This window comes from Rhinichthys klamathensis, unplaced genomic scaffold, assembly GCF_029890125.1.
Source record: "Rhinichthys klamathensis goyatoka isolate OS25496 unplaced genomic scaffold, OSU_Roscu_1.1 h1tg000579l_1, whole genome shotgun sequence".
Lineage (NCBI taxonomy): Eukaryota > Metazoa > Chordata > Actinopteri > Cypriniformes > Leuciscidae > Rhinichthys > Rhinichthys klamathensis.
Genome location: NW_026607043.1, coordinates 1,160,160 through 1,178,252, shown reverse-complemented (window position 1 = coordinate 1,178,252; position 18,093 = coordinate 1,160,160). Strand labels below are relative to the sequence as shown.

The window sequence follows — 18,093 nt, the reverse complement described above, 5'->3', positions numbered from 1 at the left end:
GAATTTTTAAGATGGCACCTGTCATTTCTATAAAATGAGTTTTTAGTGTTGAGCAAATCACCTATTTCAAAAACCAATTATCAAAACTATTATCAAAATTGTCCTTCTAAACAGGTGAGAGTGCTGTTCTCCAAGGGTCCTTTCATCTCTGTCTTCGCCAGTGACCCTCACATCATCATTAAAGCCATTAACCAGAATCTAAATAGCGTGCTGCGTGACTCCAACATCAACGGCCATGACTACATGCGCAACATTGTCCACCTGCCCGTCTTCCTCAACAGCCGCGGCCTCAGCAGTGCAAAGAAGATGTGTGCGCCAACTCCTGCTAATGGAGAGACTGGGAACTCTGAGGGTTTGTATTACCGTTGGATAAGGGGGGCAAATAAAACGTCTATTGTTTCAAATAGTGACTAACTATTAGTAGTCTTCCCAGTGTTTTGATATACACTACTGTTCAAAAGTTGGGGGTCAATAAGGTTTTTTTAATTTTCGGTTTTTAAGATGACTCATCAAGGCTGCATACATTTGATCAAAAATACAGTACAAACAGTAATATTGAGATTACTTTTTACCATTTAATATAACTGTTTTCTATTTTAATATATTTTAAAATTTATTAAAGATTTTAATATATTTTAAAATCATCAAGGCTGCATACATTTGATCAAAAATACAGTACAAACAGTAATATTGAGATTTCTTTTTACCATTTAATATAACTGTTTTCTATTTTAATATATTTTAAAATGTAATTTATCTCTGTGATGGCAAAGCTGAATTTTCAGCAGCCAGTCTTCAGTGTCACATGATCCTTCAAAAATCATTCTAATGTGATGATTTGGTGCTTAAGAAACATTTCTTATTATCGATGTTGAAAACAATTGTGATGCTTAATATTTGGAAATGTGGAAACCATGATATATTATTTTAGTATTTTTTTCATGAATAGAAAGTTAAAAAGAACAGTATTTATTTTAAAGAAATCTTTTGTAACATTATAAATGTCTTTACTTTCACTTTTTATCAATGTAATGCATCCTTACTGAATCTTTTTATTTTTTTATTGAAATTACTGCTCCCAAAACTTTTGAATGGTAGTGTACAAAATGTTGCCAAATATATCGTGTGTTTTATGCTAAAATATTGTCTTACCAATAATGGTTGCCCTAACCCTGTTCTGACTAACATGTACTTTTAAAGTAGTAAAATGCTGTATGACAAAAATCACAACCAATCAGCAAATTTGGTGGTGCTTTGCAAAGCCATTTTCTTAACATTTTCTAATGATATAGGTTGGCATGAGGAGTTGGACAGAAAGTTGTCCCAGAACAGCCTGGGCGACCAGACCAAGTTTGGCAGTAAAACAACACTTAACCGCAGGGTAAGCTGATAAATATGCAGTTTTTTTGTTGTTTTTTTTGTCAGAGAGCTACTTGTATGATAATAATTAGGGATTATGAATATGATTAAAAGATATGTGATTTTATCTGATGTTTACAATAGTATGATGATTTGAACTCCAAAGACAAATTAAATTGTTCATCCTATCTGGCAATCTCCTGGTCTGCGCTTGTGCAGTTTGTCTGACTAATCGAATGAGAGTAATGTTCCACCATATGATGTGGTCATATCACAAAATGTTTCAAAATTTTTCCCTTGACATTTCTTTCCCTGTATTCCTTGATGCTATTGATTTAAATCTAGCTAATCTCTCCTCAGGATACTTATCGCCGTCGACAGATGCAGAGGTCAGTTACGCGTCAGATGTCCTTTGACCTCACAAAACTGCTCGTCACTGAGGACTGGTTCAGTGACATCAGCCCTCAGACTATGAGGAGACTGCTCAACATTGTTTCAGTCACAGGTCAGCATTCACGCTTTAAGGTCAACATGAAATCAGATTTGATCATGTTTATAAAATGATTTATCATTGCATGTTATTACAAAGAAAAAAAATTCTCTGTGTAATCTTTAAAGGTGCCCTAGAATGTTTTTTATTATTATTTTATAATGTTTCCTGGGTTACCCTTATAATGTTAGTATGTTTTTTAGATAAAACATAATCATAATTTAGAAATAAATGGCATTTTTCCTAGCCTGCTTTTAGCCTCTGATTTGAACACTCTGTTTGAAGGGGCGTGTCTGCTGTGGGATTCAGTGTAACAGCGGCCACTGCTGTGATTGGCTGACATGCTTGCATATGAAATAGCAACGCATTACATGTGAAACTCTCTCCCGAATATTTTTACTACTCAGGGTATCCGCGGGGTCTTGAAAAGTATTAAAAGGTGATAAATCAATTTTGTGAAAATTAAGACCCTTAAAAAGTATTGAAAAGTCTTATCACGGCTTTATAAAGTCTTAATTTTTGAAAGTATTTTTTCTAGGGATTCGGTATATTCGGCCGCTGAAAATAGCCCAAAAGTGCATTTTCGGTTTTCGGCCGAAAGACTTTTATCACCGAAATAATTCGGCCGAAATGTTGTGATGACGCAAACAGAAACCGCGACCTGCACGTGCTTGTCTGAAGCAACATGTCTGCGGTGTGGACGTATTTCAGTATATCTGAACCCGCGAGGAGACGGAAGCCTTGTTTATACTTTCGCCCGCCTCCGCAGCGCGAGTCTCCACAGACAGCGCGCGCACCTCTCCAAACGGTCGAGGCGTTTATACTTGACGCGCTCGCCGTTGTACTATTCTTTGAAACGACAGGGGACGACTCAAGTAACTGTCCTCTAACCATCAGGAATCGGTGAGAAGAAGAAAGATAAACACGTGACAATGTTTATTTTTTAGTACCACCACCAATACGAAAATAATCATGTAAAACCCAGTAAACCCTGAGATTATTACTTGTGACATTACAACAAAATATGTATAGGAATATGTACTAAATTAACGCTCTCTTAAATATTTTCTAATTTCACTAAACATATTTCATTAAGTTTCGTGTACCTTTGTATTAAACATGGACCTTTGTTCATTAAAATGGCTTTTTATGCTAGTTTATGCTCATTTTTAAAATGTTATCAACTAATGTAGACGTGCAAACTGGGTGATGGTGTGATGAGACGTTTGTGCTCGGCTTTGTTTTTATGAGAGAACATTTCATTTTAAAAGCTTTCTGCAGGCCAGCAGATTATTATTTAATGTACACATGAGTGGGGTCAAGTTAAACATTTTAGTTTGAATTTTATTTTATACTGTGCATTGTGCTACATAAATATTTGCATAATTTGTAATTGATTTATTCTTTGAAAATGTTAATTTATGCTATTGCAATGCCTTGATTTTAGTAAAGTTTGTACACAGTCATAACCATAAATGCAATGGTACTTATAATTGGCATAATTTCTTTCGGGCTTTCGTTTTTTCGGCCTTGGGTTCCTCTTTTTCGTTTCGGCCAAGAATTTTTTATTTCGGTGCATCCCTAATTTTTCTGAATTAGCTGTCCAACAGTTTGAGTCCCAAAAACATCGTAAAAGTGTGTGAATTTAGTCTTTTTTTTTTTTTTTTAAAACGAAGAACTGAGGCACATGTCAGCATGATTGTTGTTGAGGGTGGAGCAAAGTTTTGTTTTGTTTTTTAATAAACTTTGCTTTGATTTACTATCCCAGCCTATTTGATTTTTTTTTTTAATCAGAGTGGTCTATAGTCTTAATCACAAACTAAAACTGTTAAGTTAAAAGTATCACTCATGTAAATGGTTACAGCTTGAAGTGGCGGTGAGGTATTAAAAAATATTGAGAAGGTCTTGAAAAAGTCTTGAAAAGGTATTAAAATTAACTTCAAGATTCCTGCATATACCCTGCCACTGCTATTATACGTTTTTACTATAACAGCTATCGAGATTAACGAATCGTGAGATGTTTTTAAAGTATTTAGATCTATTCCCATCACATAAAATGTTGCCGTGATGAGCATTGAGCAGATGACAGTGTGTTGATCGCGAGAATGAAGATCTTATCATTGCAAAGCAGTTTCTGCACTCTCTCTGCTTTCACCAATGCAAACACGATGATGTAAATACAGTAAGAGCTTCGTTGTGCAGTAACGTGCGTCATTGATTTCATAACGAGTTTGGCAAGTGTCCAGATAAACTCGAGCTGTGTGGAAAGATTGTTCTTTGATCGCTTTCTGTATATAATTTGTTCACAATTTAAATACGATTATTTTCATCCTACTAAAAGAAACGATGTGAAGCTGATATTTTAGTCACTGGCTTGACTTACTGATGCATAAACAGTATTGAACGATTTTGAGAGAAAGATTACCTGTCTGAACTTGAACAATTACACATCAGAAAGTGTTGCTTGGTAGCTCGATCCGAGGCCAGCTCTGTATTGGCCCAAGTTGAGGAAACACTCGGTGAAATGTTTGGAAATTTCCAGAGAAAATAAAATTAACCCATTGTTTCTTCAGAGGCTCAGATGAAGGAACTAAAAAATACTTTTGTGTTCATGTGTACATCCACACTGAGCAACTGCCATGCTTCGGCTGCGCAGTTCCGCCTGGCATTGAGGGCTGGCATTATGCAAATATTTGGAGGCGTACATATTAATGATCCCGACTATTGCGTCACAGTCGGTATTATGTGGAGAACCGACCGTTTTTCAGGGGTGTTTTTCATAAACGTGAATTAAATGAGAACGCGAAAACAGTCCAGTTTGAGATTCACTCTATGTCATGTCCATGCACTGAACTCTTGTTATTTGACTATACCAAGGTAAATTCAATTTTGAATTATAGGTCACCTTTAATAAAAATGTAGTAACTCTGAAATAACTTTCCATTTCTGCAGACATCACTTGAGCTATTAGATAATGTTAACCAATAGCCAAACGGCTATTTAGGTCTTGTTTTAGTCTGGTTAGTGATGGCCACCTTTCACAATCCAAATGATTTTTTTTTCTTATTGACCCTATTTTTTTTTCTTTTTGAATATCTGTTTTACTCTGAAATATGTCACTTTAAAGAAGCAAAACTAGTCACAAATGTTTCAGCATTACATTAACGTTCAGAAGTTTAAGGTCAGTACAATTAAAAAAAAAAAAAATCATCAATGAAGCATTAAATTGATCAAAAGTGACAGTAAAGACATTTATGTTACAAAAGATTTCGTTGTCAAATAAATGCTGTTCTTTTGAACTTTCCCTACAGTATATCATAAAATCATGTTTAAAAAAAATCCTGACCTGTTTCCACAATAATATTAAAACATTATTTTACAAAAATTATAAAACTGTTTTCAACTTTGATAATAATAAGCACCAAAACATCATATTAGAATGAATTTTGATGGATCATGTGACACTGAAGACTGGAGAAGTGATGCTGAAAATTCAGTATAACACAGGAATAACTTAAATTTTTACATGTATTCAAATATAAAACAGTTATTTTAAAATGTAATAATATTTCATAATCTTACTGTATTTTTGATCAAATAAATGCAGTCTTGGTTAGAATAAGAGACTTATTTCAAAAAACATTTTTAAAATCTTACCGACCCCAAACTTTTGAACAATAGTGTAAACTTGTCACTATAATGGAATAGGAACTTTTTTAGATATGAAATCAACAAATCTGAACATTGAGTACTCATGAAATGCTCTCCTCTTGTTTAGGCCGCTTGCTGAGGGCCAATCAGATAAGTTTTAGCTGGGACCGGCTTGCGTCCTGGATCAACCTGACTGAGCAGTGGCCATATCGTACATCCTGGCTCATACTGTACCTAGAAGAGACAGACGGCATCCCAGATCAGAACACTCTGAAAAGCATCAATGAAAGGTGGGGCTTTTAAAGAAATATTTTAATTATCATATGATGCTATGCTAATTTTCACCACAGGCTTTATCACAGTAGTTTTGTAGCCCTTTCAAAATGCCATCAGATTGTCAGAAACATCATACATGCCTTTATTTTAAACTTGAGATCGTTGCTAATCTGTACAAAAAAGTATTTTATCAGAGTACTCTTATGTAATGCTTGTTTTGTCACACGTATGATTTTTTTTTTTTTTTTGCATGTAGTTTGTTCGTTAGCCCATTAGGGTCCTAGAGAAAAATGTCTCCTTTGGGAAGCTTCCTGGAAACAAATAATGGGAGGCCACAGAATGTCACATGAAGCCAAGGAAAGCAGGCCCAGATCATTAGATAGGCTTCCCTATGGTGATTAGTCAGATGATGCTATTCATGCAAGACTTGTGTCGTTGTCGGATATGAAATGATTATGGAATGTAATGACTGCACTCATGTTTACTTTACACACAGCGTACCATCACTGTGCAGTTCCAGTGCCCAAATATAAAGGGAGAAGTAAATACATTCGCGGCATGGGTGTATTCTGACATTTTGAGGGGTTTATTGAGCATTTTTTGAAAACCCTTAGGTCTGTTTAAGTGAAAACATATGAAGTTTGTGGTTTTATGAAGAGGTTTGGCTTCCAAACCATCAGTAATATTGCTGTATTGTGTTGATACTGGCTGTCTGCACACTCATTCCACTCTTAAAGCAGTTTGTGCCCCAGAAACACTAAATGAAATGAAGATATTGTACTGCTAATGCTGAGTTATATCAGCATCATTTTCATTTTCAGTAAAACCATCATGTCTTTGGTTTTAACATACCCTGGCATAAATTACATTGAGCCTTGCCAGATAAAACAGTCATTCTCACAAGGCCTGCATTGTTTTAGTGAAAACGTGATGGATGCTCCACACATGCTAAAGTAACTTTTACAAACCTTAAAATATTAGTATTGTCTCATGTTTCTCAAGTTGTATCTTTCATGTACTGCCTGACAGGATCTCCAAGAATATTCCAACAACTAAAGACGTGGAGCCATTGTTGGAGATAGATGGGGATGTCCGTAGCTTTGAGGTGTTCCTTTCTTCCCGTACTCCAGTGCTTGCGGTTCGAGACATCCGCACCTTTCTCCCCTGCACCGTTAATTTAGATCCCAAACTCAGAGAGATTATTGCAGGTAAATATCTTTCTTTAAAACTAACCACATTTGATTCCAAACTACATTAGCTGGCCCCTATTGATACTATTACTACCTTAATGTAGGTTAAACCATGTACTCATGCAGTATTTAATATAATGTTTTAGGCTAAATTTGCTAACTCGGTTTGTTAATCTTTCTGGCTTCATTTTAATTTATTTAATTTTAATAAAATATGTCTTAAAAGAAGAATTTTAGTTTATTTAATAAAGTTATTTTAAAAAATCAAGTAATTAAAAAAAAAAACTTTATTTAATTGATCACGTCCCAAATTTTGGTAACGGGTTTGTGAAAATGGCAATCCTCTTAGAAAATGAAAAAAAAATCATATAATACTTATATTTTCCACCGTCGTTCTATGTTGTAAAGCATGTATTTCACAGTTTCTATCTCCGTATTCTCTTGTCAGATGTGCGTGCTGCACGGGAGCAGGTGAACATGGGTGGTGTCACCTATCCCACGCTACCTTTGCAGGAGGTCCGTCCTATATCAGTCTACAGCCAGCAGTCTTCGGCCTGTTCCCCTACTGCCTCCTACAACGGCCCGTATAACCCGCCGGGTGTGTCTCCTCAGCCCCACAGCGCCTATTTCAGCGGCATGGCTGGGCCACAACACCCGTTCTACAACAGGGTGAGTGTAATTGCACAAATAACGCACAAAAGAAAATTCTGATAGGTTAAACTGAATCAGAAACTGTGTTTTTGTTTTAATATATCATTAGATTATTGTCATCTCTTTGGGGGACATTTGTGGTGAATTGGGTTCAGTTAAAACGGATAAATCGTGTCAAGTGTAGATTGATGACTCAGCTGTGTTTTAGACGTAACTTTCCTCAGGGAGCTGAGCTCTACCAGGCTCATCGGCTCATTTAATAGATGAGGGAAGTCCCTTGGATGAGCACACACCTCTCAAAGTATTCCAGCCTCAGTGCCAAACATTTCCACATGCCCACCCAGACAATTTTTCAATCATCTCCCTGTCCTCGTGTTTCAGTTATTGTTTTACTTCATTTTAGCTTCGTTATATTTTTTTGTTTTGCGTTCAGCCTTGTTTTCTTAAGTTCAGCCCCCGATGTGAAAAAACCCCCCAACTGTTTATGAGGCTACACGTTTGTGCACATTTCCACCTAATGAACTTTATTTTTGTAAGCATTTGTACCTGTTAGAGAGAATGTTGTGTGTCTTTGTGTGAGAGAGAGATTGAGTGTTAGACACCTCATTATTTCTCATGTTTGCATGTAAATGAATCTTTCAGATTCAATACAAGCTAAGCTCGATTGACAGCATTTGTGGCATAATGTTAAATACCATAGAAAACATTTTCTTAAAGAAAAGGAAAAAATTGTAATACAATATGGTTCTCAAAATGGAAGGGCAAGTTGAAATTATCAATAAATGTTATTTATTGATTTACCTTGTATTGAACTTGGAACATTCCTGCAAGTATTTATTTATGATTTTCTGTTATATTTTCATTCCCTAACTTTTGTTTCCTCCACATTTGGTCACCCAGCCATATTTCCCCCAACATCTTTACCAGCTGCCGCGGCAATACGCTGGCAGCTCCTTCCCTCCTCATGTTCTTCCACGTCCATTCATTAAAACTGGCTATCCCAAGGACCCTAGCATTGGACCTGTAAGTACTAGTCATGAACAAAAGCTGCTAGACTTGGTGTTTTAGATAACAGCATAGCACTAGTGTTAGATATTCTTGCTAGGGTTTCACTTGCTGACATACTTTTCTATCTCATCTAATGTTTAATGGTGGCACTTTGCTCTGCAAGTGTTTCCTTTTATAAACATGAATTTAAAGTTTCTTCTTCCCTCTTGTCTTATGTGTCAGTATCGTTTTTTTTTTACTGTTTTCATGTTCCAGATATACTTGATGCTTTTTCTTACAGTGTAGGCACAAATGGTGCAAACCCCATGCTTTTTTTTTTGTGGGAACTGTCACCTTAAAATTAGCATTAAAAGATTTTTTTCAAATGTTTTAAATGGATCAGATGTTTGTCTGCCCCCTTTAAATACAGATTTTGTATTTGGCTCAAACAATGTCATATTTTTGACAATCTAATGAATTGTTTGAAGTATTTTTAATTAAATAATTTTATTTAAAAAATCTAATTATTGAGGATTTACCTTTTTGCGTGCAGCTCTGTTCCCATATTTCATTTGGTCAGTTTTCTCACAAATTGTTGACTACAAGTTTGTTTTTTGTTTTATTTGTGAGAGTTTATCAATAATTAAACATTTTTGATCCTACTAGCTAGTCCTCACAGAATGGCAGCTTATTTAGACTAAATTTGGCTTTTTAAATTTATTTATTTCATACATTTTTCTCTATTAAATTCTGATGTTTTATAACCCTAACAAGTTTTAGGCCCTATTTTGTACCCTTTTTGTAGAAAGTGCTTCATACCTAGTGTTTGGCATTAAGTCCATTTTACGCTTTATTTGTGTGAGAAAAGAAGCAATGTGCCAGTGTTTAAATATACACTTCACTAGTGACGTCAAGCACCAGCTGCCTTAATGTTCACCGGAGGCTTTCGCAGTCCACCAGTTCCCACATGCTGTAGAAAAAAAAGACTCATTTGCTCCCAGTTTAAACGCTCTCTCCATCTTTCTTTCATCAACATGAATGTGGTTCCCTCACGATTTCCACCTCCTTTGTCTCTTCCCTCCTCTCCTCTCTCTCCTCAAGCAGGGTAAGGTACCGTCTTTGAAAAAGAAGCAGGTACTGAATCCTTTTAGACTCGGCTTAAGTTCTGCTGCTCTGCTAATGCTGCCCCTCCTCACACGTTTTCGCAAACACACGCTAACGCTCTCCAGAGCTCTAAACACTCACACCCTGGCATGCACTATGGGACAAATTTCTTTAAACACTCACAGTGGGGAAGGAGGAATTAAGTTGAGATTAGATGCCTAATATAAAGTCAAAGTAAAAGTACAATATGCCAATTAACTGTATAAAAAAATACTGTCATTACATAGTGCTCATTTACTCATGTGACATGCTAACATGTACAGTTTAGTTGGTCACATTAAACTTGAGATCTTCTCCTTCCCCAGAATTCTCACTTTTCCCCCTGGATTTTCCAAGCTTCTGTCCTCATAAAAAATGAAAGTACACCAATCTGTGCCTCTTTACCCTCTCCGTTGTGATGATGCAGTTTCAATGATGCCTATTTACACAAAAGCCAATGAAATAATCATCTCACACGTGGCCTGAATGCTAAACTTTTGAAGTATTCTGTCAGAAAACTTTAAAAGTATAGAACCCAGGTGCCACTCTGACTTTCAGAGATCTGTATTTATAGTCCATGTAGTGTAGGTCACAATGTTTGGTTTTTGTTATAATTAGACGTAGCTATCTGAAAGCTACATAACACTTAATGCTAAGTGTGGTGGTAGATATGACACTCCAGCACTAACAAACTCTCTGAGTACAACTATTTGTATCCCTAACTTTTCCTTACCATCTTGTCACTCTAGATTTGCACTAGCCTCTTTGAAATCCTGCTGGCAGCAATACATACAAAATGCATTGCATAATTTCCTCTGCAGTACCTTTTTTGATCCCTCTCTTCTTTGAATTTTAATTCAAGACCTTTTGCAACCCCTTTCAACTGTTTTCTAAAAATCTGCATGGTTTATCTCTTGTGGTAGCAGTCTGAAGGCTTCAGAGATCTTTCATATGCACACTGTTGTGATGTAGTTGAGTGGTACTAATAGTTCTGTGTTGTGTGTACCAGGGCTCTGCCTCGGTGGTCTCAGGCACCCCATCGATGCTGCTCAGCTCAATGAGCACAGATGTTGTCTGTGAGCGTGTCAGACTTATCGACGGCATCGACCAGAACCTGCTTTCTCAGTATACAGCCACTATTAAGAAGGTGTGTATTTTTCTGAAGAAGAAAAAGTGTACATTGAGAAGAAAATATCTTGTTTTGCACTACATTCTAATTTTGTGATTTCTCAGGCTAACATAAATGGCCGAGTTCTGTCTCAATGTAACATTGACGAGCTGAAGAAAGAGATGAACATGAATTTTGGAGATTGGCAGCTTTTCAGGACAATGGTGAGTAGTTTTCTCTGATTTATATAAACAGTACTTCAGATTTCTATATGCCTTGGCAACATTTTCATTGGCCCTGGCAGAAAAAGTAGAAATTAAATTTTTTAATTAATGTTTATGCTTATTATAAATGCAAAATTTCTCATTTTAATTGTATAATATTTAGTTATTTTTATATTTATATTTATTTATTATTATACATTTGTAACACACATAACTTTTTTTTTCACCAAATGTTTTCTTCTACAAAAAAAAATGCAATAGCTTGAAACAGGATAGCTATAAGTTCATAAACTATTTTGCTGGAAAAAGATGGCACCCATGGTTGACCATTATAGATTGGCTTGCTATTTTGAAACCATTCTTACTAATGCTCCTAAGACAATCACACATAATTCTTGCGAATTGAACAAAACCTCATCCATGTTATCCAGTTCAGTTATTTTACCTAGCAGAATTCACAAGTAAATCTCAGACAAAACAAAACTTTTAAGCTTGCGAGGCATACATGATCAAGAAATGTAAGATATAGTACAGTACAGTTAATTGGGCTCATACACTCTCACACTGATACCGGTGTAATGAAGTTGATGTTTTGCAGGTGTTGGAGCTCCGTCTTGTGGAGAGCCAGATCCTGCATGAGGAGGCTCCAAGTGAGCAAGGCAGCAGCACTGTTGGCCATGTGGAACCTTGCAGGCACACGGGAGCATCCGCTCTCGGAGGAACTGGTAACACGGACACCTCACCCATGTACAACTTTAACCTCAGCTTTGAGGAGCTCAGTAATGTGGGTTTGGAGGAGCCTCCTAGACAAGCCAACCCTACATGGATGGTAAGCGTTTCTTCTCAGGTTCTTGCAATCCTTTTTTCAAGCCATTACATTTTAGACATTTGTCTAAAAGACATCTCTTGTCTTCTGTAGGCCACAACTCATCGTACACCTAGCATGTCCAGCCTCAACTCTCAGGAATCCTCCAATGAAATTTGCAAGCTAACAGACAAGCAACAGGCAGAGTATCGCAATGCCTACGAGGAATACATTGCCTCCATGGCTCAGATTGAGGTAGGAATGGAGAAGCCAGTGCCACCTTTTGTTACCCAGCTAATGCAGTCCATCTCTGAGGACAAGAAGAAGGACGGAGGTGACCAGGATTCGCGCAAATCCATTTCAAAACGAGGGAGCAGCAAGTCCACGACCGATAATACCGACTACGCCTCGCCAGATACGGCCACTTTAGATCCCATAACAGAAGAGGATGAGAAGGTTGACCATGGGTCATCAAAGTCCCTTCTGGGACGCAAGACATCTGGAGAGAAGCTGAGCCTCTTCCAGGGTGCTGATCTGAAGCTGAAGGCTGGCGGTGGTTTACGCTACCAGAAACTTACTAGTGATGACGAAGAGTCTGAAGAGTCAGACAATGCCCCTCTGCTCAAGGATGGAAAGAAACCTGATCCCAATGCCTCCAATGCTGAAGATCGATCTCTATCCAAAGGTAAGGATTACCTTTCAGATAAGAAGGATTCTTCTGACTCGGGCGTCCGCTCCAATGAAAGCTCGCCCAACCATTCCCTGCAAGACGAAGAGGCCGACCTGTCACAGTCTGAGAGGGCTAATCTGATTGAGCTAGATGAGGAGAACTCGGCCCCAAAGCGAGGGCTGCCGAGTAGTCTGAGTGGCCTCCAAGACCCAGCAATCGCCCGCATGTCTATCTGCTCAGAGGACCAGTGCAGTCTTCTGGCCAGTAGCCCCGAAGAGAGCTGGCCTTCCTCCAAAAGTTATAACCTCAACCGTACACCCAGCAACACCACCCTCAACAACAACACAAACGCCCAACAAGGAAACAATGTTCACCAACCCAGAGATAGCTCCAACACCACCTCCAGGACCACTGGAAGTGATGTCATCATAACCCCTGGATCCAGCACCACCTCCACCACTACCCAAAATGAGAACATCCGTGTGGTGCATCTGAAGAGGGGACTTAACCCTGGAGATCCTCCTGAGATCCTTAAAGTGTCCTCTGAAACAGTCACCTTCGGAGAAGAGCGAGAAAGTATCCTGTAGGTGACGTCTGGTCTTATCTGGTTAATGTTTTGTGGTGTCAACGCATGTTTGGTGTAATGCTTAAATATCTGTCACAGTGGTTATTGTGACCTTTTTTTAACGTGAAGTGTAGTTGAAGTGGTTTTTATTCACATCAGACCATCACCCACTCATCATCTACCTTGTTATAGTTCAGTATTGTTTATATATTCTGTATTGTTCTGTATAGTTTTCAAACAGTATTATTAGCTTAATCACGTATTGATGTCTCCAGTTGAATGACTATAACGCATTTTGGAATCACAGCTGTTGGAAAATAATCAGTAATGGAAAATACTGTAGTACCTTGTCATGGTAAAGCTACCTTAACTTAGTGTAAAATCCATTAAAAGTATGAATATGAGCATCCAGTCTGGCTTGAAAATGTGTTGTATTGAGTTGTCCTGCACGCTGTGATTGTGCTGTAGTTACAGTAGTATATAAGCAGTGAAAAGCATGTGTCAGACTGCAGTAGTTACAGTAGTATATAAACAGTGACAAGCATGTGTCAGACTGCAGTATTACAGTTAGCCAGTAGAAACTGCATGACGTGATGTTAGTCTTAGCGGTTAAATGTACAATTGGCAGGCATCTTGAAAACTAAAACGTGTTTTGTGATGATTGTCTTCAACATGGAATTAAATAAACCTGCATTGACAGTAACCATGTTTCTTGAGTTTGTGTTTGAAAGTACTGAAATAAACATTTTGCTGTTCTGTACACACTGCAGAATTGTGTTCCCACGAGATGATTTGCTAAGAGCAAACTTATTTTAGTACTCTGAATTACAGATGGGTGGCACCAGTAGTTCATGCATTACAATTATATCCCACACCCTGAACACTTGTGAGTGGCCTTTGTGATGACTCAGAGGTTGACTTTTTAAAGGAAGTTGCATCAATTTTCGGGGTAAGATTCGTCTTACACAATCTAATTGTTTTATGTGCCCCTAGAGCCATTAGACAAACATTTTGAATTACATAAAAAGTGTTATACAGTACATTGATTATTAATGACAGTATAGTTATTTATTTATTGATGTACCTCCCACCCTCCCAAAACCCTTATAATTTGAACCGTGTAGTCTTTACATTACAAACTTAATAACAAGAGAGTTGCGTCACTCACAGACAGTGAACGGTAATAAGTTAATACGCTTTATGCATTTGCAAAAATGATAAACAACAAAAACAATGCATCTATAGCTGAGACAAGGACACAGAATTCATACTTCTCATTTAACTATATACAGTATAAAAGTGCCATTTACGTTGTTATTATAAAAATTTCTGTAATATTATAAACATCACATTTTCAGCAGAAAGAGGAAACAAAAAAAGTACATTTTTACAGAGTTCGCAGCCTTTGACGAACTGGATTAGAGCCGTTAAAATGCGCGCTCGTTTTGCGCTTCATCTTGATAACATAAAAGCAACAACAAAAACCTGCTTTTTGAGATTGTTTGCTTAATTACGGGTTTCCTTTAAAATATCTCCAGTCTTTTTTAATCTTCCTTTGGAAGAAAGAATATGAAAGTCCGTATATAACTAACCCAGAAACTTTTTATGTCCGTTTGAGGGAAGTCCTTTGTCATTCAAGACGAAATCCAGGCGAATGACACGGGACAAAAAACACAAAAAGCCCCTGTTTTTGCTCCATGCCCGAAACACCTGCAAAAGATAGTGTTTGAGAGAGAGAGGGGAGAGAGAGAGGAGTGTTTAGAGAAGGCAAAAGGACAGAGATCCGGACAGACTGGCGCCAGGGAGGAAGCCACAGGAAGGTTCACGGTTTTTTTCTTCTCGGACTTTAACCAAACACTAGCGAAATACAGGGCAATCCCATACAGCCAGAGTCTACATGAGCATCTGACATACACGTTAAAATAACGTAGCTATTAGCAAACATTGTATATTATTAAATAATATGAAGAGTCCCTCCCAACCCTCATGCTGTTGAAACCCCTGACTTCTGTGGAACACAAATTTCTTCAAAGAATTCTTATGCTTCAAAGAATAAGGTCAAACAGGTTTAGAAAAGTATAAGAGAGCAAAGATGACAAATTTTTTTTTTGAGCGAACCAACCACAACTTTAACAGATTTTCTAATCTTGTAGCCTACATTCTGATAGCTATCAAAGTTTAATGATATTTCTAAATATTGTAATGAAAGAAGTTGTTCTAAGCATTATAGGCTATCATGCTTAATGACTTAATAAAGATATAAAATAGTGCATAAGGCATAATGGTAATATTTAATTTTACAGTGTCTTTGTTGCATAATGTAGCCTACTTACCATAGTAATAACAGTAGAGTAGGCCTATGCTAATAACATGCAACAAACCCTAATCCTACCCTAACCCTAGTAAGTACAAGGTGTTAGTTAATGTTACTCAGTAGGCTACTTAAATATATAATTACACTAACAATGACACCTTGAAGTAAAGTGTAACTGGCATAATAAATATGTGCAGGTGCGCCGCAGCACTGACAAACAGCCCCACGTGCAAAAGTTTAACTCTGTTACAGATACACAAGCACAGTGTAGTAGAGCATCCAACTTACCATTTCAACGAGACAGGTTTAAGAGGTCATCTGTTGGAGGGTTACTGGGCTGTTAATTAACAGAAGTAAACGATTTTCAGTGGAGCTGCCAGCTACATTTCAAGTTGTGTTATAGCATTATGCTTTTTAATGAGCAAAATTAATGCGGAAATCACATTGCAGCATGTATATTACAATTGTCATTCAGATGTTTATTTTTTATTTTTATGTATTTCTTTTTCTTAAATCGGTTATTTAATTGCGATAACATTTTTCATTACGCCAATATGAATCACTTTGATATTTACCTCCAGGAAATGTTTAATACAAACTTGCTATACCTGGAAGGAGATGATGCTGATATCAGCTCCGAGTGATCTGACGCTCATTTTTGGAGGGCTCTGTCCGTGGACCTGCTGTTGCGGGTTCTGGTCCAGTGCGATCTGAAGATCCAGAATGTAGTCTATGACATGCTGCAAGATCTCCATCTTACTCACGCTCTTGTTCTGCGGTAAACTCGGCACGAGCTCCTTCAACCTGCTGTAGCAGTCATTCATGTTGTACAGTAAACTGAGCGGGTCGTCCGAGGAGCTCTTGCTCCGTGAGATCCCGAGATTATGCTCCGAAAAATACAAGGCGGGTTTCCTTATGGACCTCACCGGACTGACTGCCTTCATAGTGGATACCGATGTTAAGATTAACTTCAGGGCATTCGATTCTCCCACAGATCTGTGCTGGAAGCTTGTTGTCAATGTGTTTATATAGCAACCGAACTGGGTTTGTTAAGGCATAAAGAATTAAGCGGATTGGTCGATGAGACGACGTCACTCTGTGAACCGGGGCATCAACATTGGCCAAATTTGCAGCACGTGAGCACCTCCTCAATCCTCGGCATTCTTTACTCGTGCTAAACGTGCTGAAGTGTAGGCTATCTGTGCAACTGCGTGCGCAGAGCAGACAAATAACATAACATGTTTATATTGGAACGTTCTGATTTTGCCAGGGACACACACGTCAGTTTTGTTGCCACTCTTGTCCAGCTATTGCATGGACTTTTAAAGACTTTTGCAAACAAGTTAATAATGCAGGATGTTTAACTGATTCAACAAACCAAGCGTAAATATATTTATGAGCTTGTGAACATAACTATACTTCGATTCGTGAACGAGTCAAATCTTCTTAATTGACCGATTGAATCGTTTCGCAAATCCGATGTGAACGATTCGTTCATTGACCCAACCTTTAATAAAATAAAATGTATTAATTAACCGGATTGGATGTCAGGGAACACTTGATGACGCAATTACATGTGACGTAGGCAGGCTAATTGGAACCTCTGAATTGTTTTACTGAGAGCCGATTCTTTAAGAAACGACCTGTTCGTCGTTTTCAAGTCGCGGAAATGAACCGAAGTGCCCTTGGCCCCTTGCCCATCGCTCGTGAAAGCGCTCCCCTGAGCTCGCGACTCTCTGGCGCCAAGCTTGTACTCTCGGTTGTCTCTTTGACTTTCAAACAAGCGTCAGAGCTGTGTGAACGCGCGTACTCTTGTCACACTCGAGCTCTTGCCTGTGCGCACCTGCAGGACATTGAAACTCCTCTCTTTTTCCTCATCTTCGTCTCGGTCTCTTTTTTTAAGCCTTTGATAATTACCATATCATGTACAATCAAATAAACAATGTTTTCTTGGCTTGGCATTACGCAGATACCTTTTCATACACAGTAATTGACAGCACTATGTGCAGGTCCAGCAGGTCAAATGCAATGCTTAGGGACACAATCCTAATAAAGCAGGATCAACAGTTGTCTGGTTACCCCTATACCTGAGACTAAACCTAAACACTGTTTTAGCAAACACATTTCATTAAGCTTACATATTTCATAACCATTCTGAGCATGGTTCATTTAAAACCAATCTGACTTGCTACATTTTTCATGTTATTCATATGATAGAATATTTCCTATTTATGTCACAGTGACCTAACTGGCAAACGTTTAAAAATGTAAAATATTCCTGTAGTAGTAGAATGGGAAATGTTTTCTGATTTTATTATGCAAAGGAAGAGTCTGTGAGCCATCATGATGTACTAGTATCTTACAATTACACAGCGGTGAGTGTTTTTTGACCTTTTCCTCCAGAGACTATCAGTGGTGCAAACACAAAGGAATGTGTCTAACTTTACATGAATGAATGGCATCCCTTGGAGCATCACACAGAACTAAGAGCTAGCCTTTCTGGCTCTCCCTGTGCCCATTACTGAAGTACACAAGCCAAAAAGAATAGAGTTTCAGGATAATGTTCTTTTCTCAGCTGTTTCAGGGAAATGTGAGCAGAACAACAAGTTTTCTCAATCCAGAGTGCTCCTGAAGTCATGCCAATTTTCAGAGTGTGTATT

At 37.8% G+C, this 18,093-nt stretch overlaps 2 protein-coding genes across 6 annotated transcripts in view; one reads left to right on the top strand and one right to left on the bottom strand.

Annotated features, from left to right (window-relative positions):
• Nucleotides 1–13,153, top strand: part of kidins220b (kinase D-interacting substrate 220b) — a 29,163-nt gene extending 16,010 nt beyond the window's left edge. The window contains exons 19-30 of one of the 5 annotated variants that reach the window (XM_056240118.1): nt 115–352; nt 1,293–1,381; nt 1,720–1,864; nt 5,628–5,790; nt 6,806–6,984; nt 7,415–7,635; nt 8,518–8,640; nt 9,709–9,738; nt 10,757–10,894; nt 10,981–11,079; nt 11,678–11,908; nt 11,999–13,153. In XM_056240118.1, coding sequence (XP_056096093.1) covers nt 115–352; nt 1,293–1,381; nt 1,720–1,864; nt 5,628–5,790; nt 6,806–6,984; nt 7,415–7,635; nt 8,518–8,640; nt 9,709–9,738; nt 10,757–10,894; nt 10,981–11,079; nt 11,678–11,908; nt 11,999–13,141 — 2,799 coding nt within the window. In that variant the 3' untranslated portion in view covers nt 13,142–13,153. Of the gene's footprint in view, nt 1–114; nt 353–1,292; nt 1,382–1,719; nt 1,865–5,627; nt 5,791–6,805; nt 6,985–7,414; nt 7,636–8,517; nt 8,641–9,705; nt 9,739–10,756; nt 10,895–10,980; nt 11,080–11,677; nt 11,909–11,998 lie in introns of all 5 variants that reach the window. The other 4 variants (XM_056240117.1, XM_056240119.1, XM_056240120.1 and 1 more) reach the window with 4 other exon arrangements.
• Nucleotides 13,154–14,295: 1,142 nt separating this feature from the next.
• id2b (inhibitor of DNA binding 2b) lies at nt 14,296–16,561 on the bottom strand. Its single transcript, XM_056240124.1, has 3 exons — nt 16,042–16,561; nt 15,722–15,770; nt 14,296–14,829 (listed from the first exon to the last, which is right to left on the bottom strand). The coding sequence occupies exons 1-2, from the start codon at nt 16,375–16,377 to the stop codon at nt 15,726–15,728; spliced, it is 381 nt and encodes a 126-aa protein (XP_056096099.1). The 5' UTR covers nt 16,378–16,561; the 3' UTR covers nt 14,296–14,829; nt 15,722–15,725.
• Nucleotides 16,562–18,093: the final 1,532 nt, after the last annotated feature.

Coding starts and splice junctions, on each gene's coding strand:
- id2b (XM_056240124.1), bottom strand. CDS start 16,377: ATGAAGGCAGTCAGTCCGGTGAGGTCCATAAGGAAACCCGCCTTGTAT. Junction 15,771..16,041: donor TCAGCATCATCTCCTTCCAG/GTATAGCAAGTT, acceptor GTTAATTAACAG/CCCAGTAACCCTCCAACAGA.